Here is a 12770-nt window from a genome sequence, read left to right on the forward strand (position 1 = left end):
AAGTCATCCTATGTGTATATGACTTTCTTCTTTTATACGAATCCAGTCAGAGTTAAAAAAAAAAAAAAACTGTCTTTGATCTTTCAAGCTGTTGGATGACTCCACCGGTCCATAAGAAGTTTAATAAAAATTACATCCATAAAAAACGTGTCTGACATGGCTCCGGGGGTTGAACAAACGCCTTCTGTAGCGAATCAATATGTTTTTGTAAGAAAAATTTCCATATTCAAAACGAAATAATCACATTAATCTAGCTTGCGCTCAATTTGTTGAAACAGATACAGTTCCAGGGTCAGTGCTGCACATGCGCCGGTGTGTCTTGTGAAAACCAACGTTTGTTAACAGGAGCAAAGTTGCTTTGTTCGAAATCCTCGTTTTTTTCTTCTAATTCATAACCATTGTTTGGTTTTGATCTCTTCACTGCATTTCATCGTGCGTCACTTCTGAGCGGCACAAGCACAAAGCTGACCTCATACTTCATTCCCCCGGAACTGCTTCGTTTACAACTGTGAGCACAAGCTACATTAGCTAGTTTTACAAAACACATCGATTCGCTACAGAAGGACTTTGTTCGCCCCCCGGAGCTGTGTGAGACACTTTTTTTAATGGATGAGCTTTTTATTAAACTTCTCATGGACCGATGGAGTGCAACACCCACTGAGTTGCATCCAACAGCCGGAAAGATCAAAGACAATTTTTTTAAATAACTCCTACTGAATTTGTCTGAAAGTAGAAAGTCATATACACCTAGGATGACTTCAGGGTGAGTAATTTATGGCTTAATTTTCATTTTTGTCTAAAGTAACCCTTTAACCAACAGGTCTACCCTCAGTAGAAGAGATCTAGAATAGAATAGGGCAGAACAGAATGGAACTGAATAGAGTTCCCAAACAGCACTGCCCTTGTGTGTCATCACTGATGTAGATGTGCGTAAGGTACAGAGTGTTTTTGAGTCTAACTCACCGGAAATCTGGCTGTGGGCGGGACTGCTGAAGGGGGGAGTGCTGAGGGCGGGACGGGGGTTGGGGGCAGGGCCGTGGTGTGGACTGCACCGCATGGCACTTCGCCTCAATTGCTCAGAGAAAGCTAACGCGCCTGGCTTTACTGCTTCATCGGGCTTCTGTCGGTGGCCTGGACACACACACACACACACATACAGAATGTAGATGAGAAAGAACGATTTAGGTACTGACTGTCCATTAACACAATCAAAGCCACTTAAAGACACACACAACATATACACTATGATCTGACCACACACACACACTTCTATACACCTCGCTTCCTACTAATGATGTTGAATGAGCTTGTCATTGCACCAGTAGGGGATGCTGTGGTGTCTAATGTGTGTGTCTGTGTGTGTGTGTGTGTGTGTGTGTGTCCCTCTGACCTCACACATAGAGAGCACAGTGGGATTAATGATCACAGGCGATGAGAGAAAAAGGCAAACGGAAAGGAACAGAAAAGACGCGGCCGCAGCTGTGTGAAACCATCAGCCGCACTCATCTGCATAGTCATCGGCGCGCACGCGAGGAGAGGAAGTCCTGCTGAAATCAGAGAGCATTTCTAAGCGCTTTGAAGACGAGGCCAGCGCATCCCGCCAGACAGACCCAGAATATGCGGGGTGGCGCCGACCAATGGATTCCCGACCGGAATAACGGACCAACGGGGAATAGACCCACCACAGCCACCAACACGAAAGCACAGTGTGATATGCACTCATATAAAGACATGCTATTAAAACACACATACACACACACACACACACACACAAAAACATTGTACACTAGTCTGACTGACAGATACTAGACTAAAACCAACATGATTCAGAAATACACCAATAATATGCAATACCAATTCAAGTATTTAGGCAGGATATACACTTTTTAACTCGATATTAATGACATCCCTGGTCCTTTAGTCATGATAAACTTAGTAATAATAATAATAATAATGAAAACCTAATACACAATGAATATTATTATAAAGTTATTATAATAATTACTAAATTATTAACAAACTAAAAAATCTACTTAAAATTAAAGGTAAAATACAATCATATATCAGTAATAACAATAAATACATATTTAAAGTTATAATAATTACTACATTATTATTAATGACGTTAATACTAATATATTATTATTATTGTTATTATTATTATAACAAGGGGTAGCCTACAGTACATATGCTAAAACCATTCAGTACCATAGAATTTGCATCAGATATCATCACTTTAGTATGTACTGGTTAGTAAGGGGCATTTAAAAGTTTCCTGTGAACCAACATAAAAATCAGACTTAAATCTCACCTGTTACTTGTTAAACTGACTAAAATCACAGTAGAGACAAAATGAAACCCCATCCGGCCACCAAGAGCCAAACCACACCAAACACAGACAAGCCTACAGCTTTAGTTTGCTGTTTTACACTAACCAAATGAGAATGAGAACTAACTAAAAACACTAGTTGGCAATTCCTATACCACATATCTGGGCCCAAATTGTATTGTAATGCTTAAAAGTGTCTGAAGGTCACATGACAGATATATATATATATATATATATATATATATATATATATATATATATATATATATATATATATACATATACACATACACACACATATATATATATATATATATATATATATATATATATATATATATATATATATATATATATATATATATATACACATACACATATATATATATATATATATATATATATATATATATACACATACACATATATATATATATATATATATATATATATATATATATATATATATATATATATATATATATATATACACACACATACACATATATACATATATATATACACATATATATACACATACACATATATATATATATATATATATATATATATATATATACACATACACATATATATATATATATATATATATATATATATATATATATATATATATATATATATATATACACACACATACACATATATACATATATATATATATATATATATATATATATATATATATATATATATATATATATATATGTAAAAATACATTTATATTTGGATGTGTCGTCACTCACGTCGGGGTTCGCGGGGTCCGTCTACAGTAATCTTGATGGCTCGCTGGTATGTTGCCACCTGAGGAGGGTTTGTGAAGACCGTGATGGTGAGAGTGAAACTCTTCCCTGAAAAATACAGTCAAAACAAACAGGTTAGAAATTCAGCATTTGCAGAAGATATTTAGCACTTCTTCACAGGACATATTTGTGAGGAGTACATATTTAAAAGAGTGTGCGACTGTAAAACTGCGAGTGAGTGTTATTCTGGATGAAGACATTTGTGGCTGATCTATCACGAAGATGGCTGCCATCATAAGTGGCCATGTCACAATAAAACCCCCACAAACAGATGCAAAAGGGAATTTAAAGTCGCCTTTGTTGTGTCCATAAACAGAAACTGAGTTCAGACAGTGCAGCGGAGACACGGGCCAAACAGCACGTCATGTGACCACATCCCCAAATAAACAGATGACACATGGACCATCTCGCAAAGACATAGAGGGAGAGAAAGAGAGAGTATGAAATAATACAGTGAGATATCGAGAGGAGCTGAGACACAAAGACGGACAGCTTTCACATGAACTGACACCAGCACACATGCTTACCAATAAAAACAACCAAAGAGATGAATGGCATAAAATCTGAAAGTAGGAAAGTAAAGTCTTTTTAGGATGTTGAAGAATTCATTTATTTATTTATTTATTATTATTATTATTATTATTATTATTATTATTATTATTATTATTATTATTATTATTATGTACTACCTTTGATTTATAGTAATTTTATTTAAATCATTATATTTCAGTTATGAGATTGATCACTTAATGAAATTCTGACCATACAAAAAAAAAAAAAAAAAAAAGCTAAGTAAAACATTAGGATACATTACAGAACATTATAAACATTCTTAACTGTTGAAATGAAAAAAATTATTCATGGTACAAAAACCAGCTTAATTTTCTTTTATGAAAAACATAAAACTTCATTTTTGGATGAAATACTTTCATGAGATTTACCCAAGGAATTTTTTACAATGCCAATAGGGTTGTGCTGATTGTAAGTATAAGAGATTTATTCATCATGTAGCTTCACTGATTGTAACAGGAGTGTTTTATAAAGTGCATAAACTCATGCTAGTCAGTGATGATGTTCTTTGATAATGTTAATGTTTTTTGCAACGTAAGCATTAGTAACTTGAAATGTTTCTATTAAATTGTTATCATGTTAAATACTAATTCAGTCATATTGGAAATATTTTATGACATATACTATATACATATACCATATACTACTTGACTAAAAATATATAATATGTAGTTAATAGATTATTATAAATAAGGATAGTTCTGGTCTTTGATTCTGATTGGTTGAACTGCATTCAAAGCTGTTGTAAATTACAAACAAACGCCTTTGTTTACGTCTGTGTGTTTTTTGGCAACCACTTTGTTGGAACCACAACTGTTTCTGAGGAACAGTTTCTGAGGAACTACACTGTTTGGTGGAAGAATACTGTTTTTATTTATATAATTACACTTTATTTGCTCTGTTTTATTCTATGAAATCTTACTACGTACATGGAATAACCGTGAAGCCGTGGTTTACAGTGAATTTATAACAGCTAAGGGGCTTTGATAGGCATTATGCTTCTTTGGACTTACTGCTTTATACTAACACTAGGCTGCTTTTGGCCTTACCCTGGAGTTGGGTCACTCTCCGGCTATGAAAATATGTCAATAATTTCATAAATTAGCTATAATATTGTGAATAATATATGGGGGAAAATATCGCCCAATACTATTTCACCAATACATTTTTGTTATTAGGTGGCCAAACAGTTGTGCTGCTTCTTTTTTTCGTGGAAACCATGATGCATTATATTAAGATTTATTGATGAATAGAAAGTTAAAAACAGCGTTTATTTGAAATTTAATGTGTTAATCTGTTATTGTTGAAAGTATTGTTTTAAATAATAAAAAAAATATATATAAAATTTACACATTTGTTTTTAGTGTTTTGAGGCGTCTTCTGTATAATTGCCATTTAGTTGTTACTGGTGCCAAATGATGAACTTCGTGAAACAAATCCTCAACATACTGCTCCAAAATAGTCTTGAAAATAAAACAGACTACACTAAAAATCAGTGATTATATTTATTCAATCTGGTTGCTCCTGCTATAGCCAAAAAACTCACGCAAATTATAATGAGATGCATGATTTTATTTTGTCTGACATATGTGAGACATGCATGTGTGCCAAATGACATACTGAATTTGACTACAAGGATAATGGGAACTGGGGTTTGTACCCACAATTCCTGATGTCTTCACCTGTCACTCATCGCTATGGCGATGAGATGGACCCCAGGGAGGTGGCCGCTTTCGTGGCAACAGCAGGTTTGAGTTACACAGCACTAAATGGGCCTAAGTGCTCCAGCCAAAGCAAGGTACAGTAACACGCACACGCGCTAGTCGTTATTCAGCCAGAAAAACAGAGCTGGGAAAAACTCCAAGCTGTTCCCCAAAATCTGACAAACTATGAGGTCTGACCACACACATTTGCACAGATGTGACACGCACACACAAACACGGCTGCGCCAGGGATCAGGTGCTATTCTGAGCGCAGTCGCTGTGACAACACCGATCCACTTCTGTCTGCCATGACCTCACACACAAACAACACAAAGAATCACATCCAGAAAAAAAAAAAAAAAAACACACTTAAAGCGCTGTAATACTGCACTAATAATTTATGACAAAATATTCAGAACATTCAGTTTAAAAAAAAAGTACCATGGTATTTTCATGGTACATCATATCATAGCACCATTTCCAAAAAAACAAAACGAAAACTGGTAGTATGTAGTATGGTAGACATGTAAATACACTGGTATATCAGTATGTTAATCATACTATAGTACCATAGTTTTTATATGAAATCTTAAAAAATAGAAATGCAAATCACTGACTCATCTCTTCCTGTCTAACACACTCATTACAAGACCTTTTTACACTAACACACACAGACTGTGGTTCAGTGGTTTAGCGTCTGGATGGGAGACATTCTGTCTGAGAGACTCACTGCCCAAACAGGGAGGAAGTGCAGAGCGTTTCTCAAGGGAATGTCCCTACATAGTGTGTGCATGTGTGAAGTGGGAGAATTTGTTTATAATTTGTTTATATGTTTCTGTTTTGTAAAGTACTGTGCAGTGTGTGCGCACGAACAAGTCAAACTTAAATGTGTGCATATAAATGTGCCTGAAAACATCAAGTTATTCATGATGCTGCAAAACAATGACAGATGGACAAAAAAGCCATACAGATGCAGTCTTTGCTTTCTTGTCTACATGTCTACATAATACAGAGTAGCAAGAGTGTGTGTAGATATGCATAGTTTACATTTCTCTCTTACCTAACACGGTCTTGCTGTTTCTTCTCGACTTGCACTCTTTTCCGGCACTAAACCTAATCACTTCCATGGCAGCAGAGTGCAGCTGCTCTCACACTCACAAACACGCTTGGATAAACAACAGTCTGTGAGGATGTGCATGTCTGAAATTCACTGAAAAGCAAGACTTTCATGCAGGAAAAATGGACAAATATGTTTCGTTTAACAATTCTGACTAAACATTTATTTTTTTCTTTGTAAACAATCTCAATTTTCAATTTCAATGCGTGCATTCTGCACTCAAAGCATGCAAGCACACCTGCTGCAAACATCAACTTATTTGCCTCTATTATGCTGCGTTCAAATGATGACACAGACAAAAGAGAGAAGGACAAAGGAGAGTGTATGCTTTCATATATTTATCGCAGGTCTGGACATGTAGGTTAAAAGCAGTGGTGTTTGTGCTGAGGACTATATCAGCGAAATCACATCGGGCCTTGAATAGAGCCCTGCGGGACCCCTAGTTTTCCCAGAAGCCAGTCATTCTGTTGACTAACTACTCTGTCATTACAGAAGCTGGACGATTCATACATCACAAATACCGTAAGAAGCTACTCCTAATTTTCTCACAAGGCACATTTTTTCTGCTTTAAATATCTAAAATACAGGCCACAAAAACGGCATTGCTGTGCTCTGCTACCACAATGAAGTGGTTCAACAATCAGATGGTGGTACAAAAGGGCTGGATGGCTAGCAAGTTTACATAAAGCCTTGTGTTTTAAGTATGTAAGATCTGCAGTATTTGACTGAACTGACTGCCTGCCACAGGAAGTGGAAGTGACAGGTAATGGTCTGTGCTGATGTGTTTGAACACAATATCAAAACACATGGGAAAACATACACATTTAACCAAGCATGTGCACACACGCAGATGATGGCTTTAAAATATCTGTGTCACGGCTCATCGGTGAGCCTGATCTGTGTTTCCTTTTCTCAAACGTGTATGTCTAGGTGAGAAGAAGTGAATTGTATATTTTTAAGCATTATATGCATTTTACCTCGTCCGCTGCGGCCAACAAAACGCAGATCATTAAAACGGGCCACTTGGTTCTTGATGGCAGCTGTGGCATTCCGAAGTTCGGCAGAGTAATTCTCATCATTGCCGGCCATCACTGTGACTAGCGTGCCATCAGGGATGTCACCAAGGGCAACTACCTGTCAACCAATGAATGAGGAGAATATGTTAGATACGTTTAAACCTTTCAAAACTGTGTTTTAAAAACAAACCAAAAATACAATATATGACAATTATCACACTAAGCCACAACTGTCAATACAGGATGAATAGTAAAGAAGACAAATTATAATTTGTAAATATAAATCTAAAATTATTATATAAGATTAAAATAATTGTTTTTGTAAGAAGTCTCTTGTATTCACCAAGGCTGTATTTATTTGATAAAATATACAGTAAAAAGGTTGTGAAATATTTTAGCAATTTAAAATAACTGTTTTTTTTTTTATTTTAATTTTTTTTTATGTTAATATGTAATTTATTCCTGTGATGCAAAGCTGAATTTTCAGCATCATTACTCCAGTTCTCAGTGTCACATTACCCTTCAAAAAAATATACATTTTTCAGGATTCTTTGATGAATAGAAAGAACAGCTTATACTTATACTTATACTCTTATTTAAATACTTAATTACTAGGCAAAATCATTGAGCAGAGGGTGAAAATGAAAACCAAACAACATTCAAATCCTTTTTACTCTCAGCGTTGCATTCACTTGCACAATATCTCCACATCTAAACTAAATGAGCAGGTTATTTGCATATTAACTGTAAATGTCATCACATTCTTCTGCTCTTTGTTTCAGAGTGCACACATGCCTCACAGCAGTACACTCTAGATTTGACAAGACTGTGTGGTTTGCACTTTTGCCATGATTTGACAAATATGAAAGGTGATGATGAAAGATGATGATGAAAGATGTAGCAGTCACCCGTGACGACAGGAGATTAATAACAATTACTGATGCTTCCCGCCAAATCATTAGCTTAATTAAGGATGTGTATTAAAGTCAAATGTGAGATTGTAGGATTTTTAAATGTCCTTGAGCCTGAGAAAAAACGACTTCTTCATATTGCCCAATATGAACCATTAGTTGTAACTGAAAGACAACAGCAGTCTGTGGTCAGCTACCTTGAAGGCAATGGGCAGCGTCTTGTTGCAGCGCCAGTGTGTTGGCAGGACAGAACAGAGGAAATTGGGGCTGTCGGTGCGCACCAGCTCTCCAGGGTGGTCGGAAAGTACCTCCACCATGCTTCGGTCAGCCATGCGGAGTTTGCCCACCAGGGCGGCACCGCTGTTCTCCTGAGCCCCTAGGGGCAATCCCTCGTTCATCTTCCCCGAGCTCAGGGTTGTTGAGGGAGGCGTGAAGCGTCGCCCAGGCACAGGTTCTGAAACACAAACATGCATAAGGCTTTTCACTAAACGTAAAAAAAAAATACATCATTATCAAATTTTTTTTTGTATATTTTAAACAGCCCCAATTCTAAAGTGAAACAACATTCAGTGCTTTTAACGATAGACCACATGTGCACCAAGATGCTGCTTTGCTCTGCACTTGAAAAGCAATAAGACACTTTCTGCCATGTATAACAGTGGTTTTACTTTGAGTCGGGACACAAAATGACTTCTTAACCCTAGTAAAATAACACTAATGCACAAAATATCACTTGTGGAAAGATTGAGTATGAGATGTTGCATTGCTCAGAACTGTATTTCCAGGCATAAAAATCATTTCTAGTATAACTGATTGCTTATTAAACATTGGTATCTTAAATAAAGGCAATAAGACACTTCCAGGCTTGTATTATAGATATTATTTTTTTCTTTTTACTTAACCATAGTAAAATCACCTCATTGCACAGCTTTTCATGCCTGTGGTCATTATTCCTTCATTTACATCCTATTTTACCGCAGAAAATCTCAATTTTATTTAGCTCTGCTCAGTGTATGCGTTTTTAGTTTATTTTTTCATGCAAACTGTAATTAAAAAAATAAATTAAAAAAAAACTTTTTCCAAGCAACTTCTGGTGCCCATGCAACAGTGCCTCACAGGCATATAAAAGCATTAAAACCATCAGATAGCACTGCGACCCACAGTCATTCAGCCAACCACAATTGATGCCACATGAGTGTGGTTACCCACGTTACAGTGCTGTGCACAGAGAGCCACTGCGTTCTCTCCAAACCCATCGCCCAATATAAACACAGACACAGTCACTACATCAGGCTAAAACTGGAGTTTGTTGACGACTGTTTGGGGTGAATGAGATAAGGTGTAGAAAACAGAGAGAGAGAGATGCATTTGCAGACAGAAAGCACAAAACACAGCACAAATTCGGGAAGCCATACACGTACAGACATAGGCCAATCATATGAGACTTTCCAAATAATGAAAATGGAAAGACTTATTATGGCACAGTATATGGGATGAAAACTAGATTCTTAAATATTAGATTTTTTTTAGATTCGATTTTTTTGGTGTGAAAACAAGCTCATAAAAATATAATCTTTATATTGAAGTTATTTTCAAACATTTTGTACTCACATTCTGACCTAATGAAAGTAATTTTCATAATCATAGATTCAATTTAACCTCAATATAAATAAATAAATAAATAAATAAATATATATATATATATATATATATATATATATATATATATATATATATATATATATATATATATATATATATAAATATATATATTAAAATTAATGATGCTGACACAGTCATGAGGGTTTATGTAGGTCTTCTCTGTTGCTTCTCTCTCTCTCTCTCTCTCTCTCTCTCTCTCACACACACACACACACTCACTCACACACACACACACACACACACACACACACACACAGACACACACTTGACAACATAATGATTTCCATAATTTTGGTGACAATACACTGACTTTAAATCACTTGGATTATTTATTTAAAAGGGTTATTATTATTTTTTTTTTTTTACACTCTTTGGGACAGTAACAATACTCAAACTCTCTGACTATAAATATCAAAATTACTTAATTCAGATATTTTAAAACAAGTTTATCATGGAAGATATGTATATATATATATATATATATATATATATATATATATATATATATATATATATATATATATATATATATATATATATATATATATATATATATCTTTATATATACCTCCCATATTCAATATTATTTTTAAGCTCTATTCTTTTCAATGACTCCAATTCCATTCGTTTTTCATGAACTTATCTCTTTTTTTTATTTTGCTGATTCATTTCTCATATAAATGCAATTTCGTTCCAAGTTTTGCATTCTTAGCAAAGTGAACTTGAGTTGAGACGGAGAGTCTGCAGTATTTTTGTCTATGGGAATGTCACATTTCCGTCATGGTTTAAGTTAAGTTTAAATGTATCAGTTATTATCAACATCTATGAACATGCAGGCATTATGAAATGTACGCGTAAAAATAGACTCGTGAAACCGCCGTTACGCAGAGCTGAGAAACGCTCTTACCGTATTTGGCGTCCCAAAGAAAAACCATTTGGTATCTTTTGAACACCCTTTCAGTCAGGATCAAGATTCAGGGCTCCGGACAAGCAGCTGATTCGGACGCGCGCGGATCAAGGGTACGAGCTCGAGGGCGACGTGGAAGGTTCGCGCGTCTTACTATCCGTTTGGTGATGTTGAAACCCTGCTTTTCAGTCTGAGCTGAACTGTAAACAGTTTATGTAGATGTTGTTCCTCTTTCAGCAGGAGTCATCAGAGAGGATGGTCTAGCGCTTGGGTATCCTTGAGAAAGTGCGCGTAAAGTCGCGCACCTGACGCCAACGCTGTCAGTCTTTAACTGTCTAAAAAGTGCATCAGTCTATTCTATAAAACGGTAAACCTTTGGGAGAAAGTATTCTTCCCGAATACAGAACGCGCGGTCGCAAAGAGAATGATAATGTGTTGTGAATGAATCTCCCGGCAGCGACGCGCTTTTACTGGAAATGGGCAGCGCAGGAACGCCAGCCAGGAGAGCTCATTTGCATACGCCTCCCCTCTAAACATTCTCATTGGTCAGCGATGACAGACCTCGACGGGCTCGACCAATCAGAAGACCGTCCGAATCGGGGGGAAAAAATGGATCTGAACAGTCAATGGAATTCCTGGCGCGTGGCTCGACGCGCGCACTCGTCAAATGGTTGATTTATTTTTGAATTGACCGGATTTAAGTTACTTATCAAATGACAGATAAAATGTAGAATGAACAAAAATCGAACAGTTTGTTTAATTAGATTATATTCTAATCATTATGTCCTTTACATTATTTCAAGAAATCATGTAAACAATATTTAAAAAGTTTAGAGAACAGATATAATGGATTGGGGGGAAATGTAAGCACCAGCAGATGTTGTTTTCGTTTTTTTTTCAGAAGAAACAAGAAGAAAAGTTACAAAACACCAACCTTATGCGATGTGATGCTAACAAAGCATGCAAGCAAAGAATCTGCTGACACAAATAAATTCTGTCAAGAAAAAAATATAGAAATAAAAAAATAAAAATAAAATATGAATTCCGGTGAAAAGACAAAACATCTAAATAAGTACTATCTAGAATTATTTATTCTAAAAAGAATGAAATAGACACACAAAAAGAGGATATATAAAAGAAACAATGCCTGATGGAAAGTAACTTCGTAATGATCTAAAATAATCTGTTTTGTAGCCAAAAGGGGGCAGCAGACGATCTACATGGGCCATATGGAGTCTGTTAGGTCCTGATACAGAATGCATGAAGTGGAAATGGCAAGTAACACAGAGATGTTTCGTCATCTTTTAGTGAAATGAACAGAATGTGAATTAATCTGAAAGATCCTGCCTTCACAAAAGACTGACAGTTATTTAAAGAAAGTGTGGTACCTGAAATGAGGGGGTTTTTATTGTATATATTTACCACACGTGTGGTAAATAACAATAGTAAATAATTATAAACATGGGATGGGATGCCTAAACAGAACACGTCTAGCTAATAACAGTACATGTAAATACTGCAGTCAATACAGCCAAGAATCACATCTGATGCCAAATTCAGAACTTTTACATCCACCATTATCAGAAGCAAATCTACAGATGTGCCTGCACTTGATGAAAGGACATGTTAACTAGAGCAACATCTGACGGATTCGTCAAACGGATTGTAAAGCTGCAAATGCTGCAAATTCCCAAGATAAAGTTGCATTAGTCATATCTAACAGAGTCCGAG

At 35.8% G+C, this 12770-nt stretch overlaps 1 protein-coding gene across 1 annotated transcript; it reads right to left on the reverse strand.

Annotated features, from left to right (window-relative positions):
• Positions 1-787: 787 nt before the first annotated feature.
• On the reverse strand, positions 788-11494 carry LOC127945896 (runt-related transcription factor 1-like). Its single transcript, XM_052542004.1, has 5 exons — positions 11040-11494; positions 8668-8924; positions 7521-7677; positions 3097-3201; positions 788-1131 (listed from the first exon to the last, which is right to left on the reverse strand). The coding sequence occupies exons 1-5, from the start codon at positions 11065-11067 to the stop codon at positions 797-799; spliced, it is 882 nt and encodes a 293-aa protein (XP_052397964.1). The 5' UTR covers positions 11068-11494; the 3' UTR covers positions 788-796.
• Positions 11495-12770: the final 1276 nt, after the last annotated feature.

Source organism: Carassius gibelio, chromosome A24, assembly GCF_023724105.1.
Source record: "Carassius gibelio isolate Cgi1373 ecotype wild population from Czech Republic chromosome A24, carGib1.2-hapl.c, whole genome shotgun sequence".
NCBI lineage: Eukaryota > Metazoa > Chordata > Actinopteri > Cypriniformes > Cyprinidae > Carassius > Carassius gibelio.

Bases quoted from the DNA above. Each gene is read 5' to 3' on its own strand.
- LOC127945896 (XM_052542004.1), bottom strand. From the start codon at position 11,067: ATGGTTTTTCTTTGGGACGCCAAATACG. The intron at 8,925-11,039 runs GTAAGAGCGTTT...TTTGTGTTTCAG, and splicing joins TCTTTGGGACGCCAAATACG to AACCTGTGCCTGGGCGACGC. The intron at 7,678-8,667 runs GTAGCTGACCAC...ATTGGTTGACAG, and splicing joins CGCTGCCCATTGCCTTCAAG to GTAGTTGCCCTTGGTGACAT.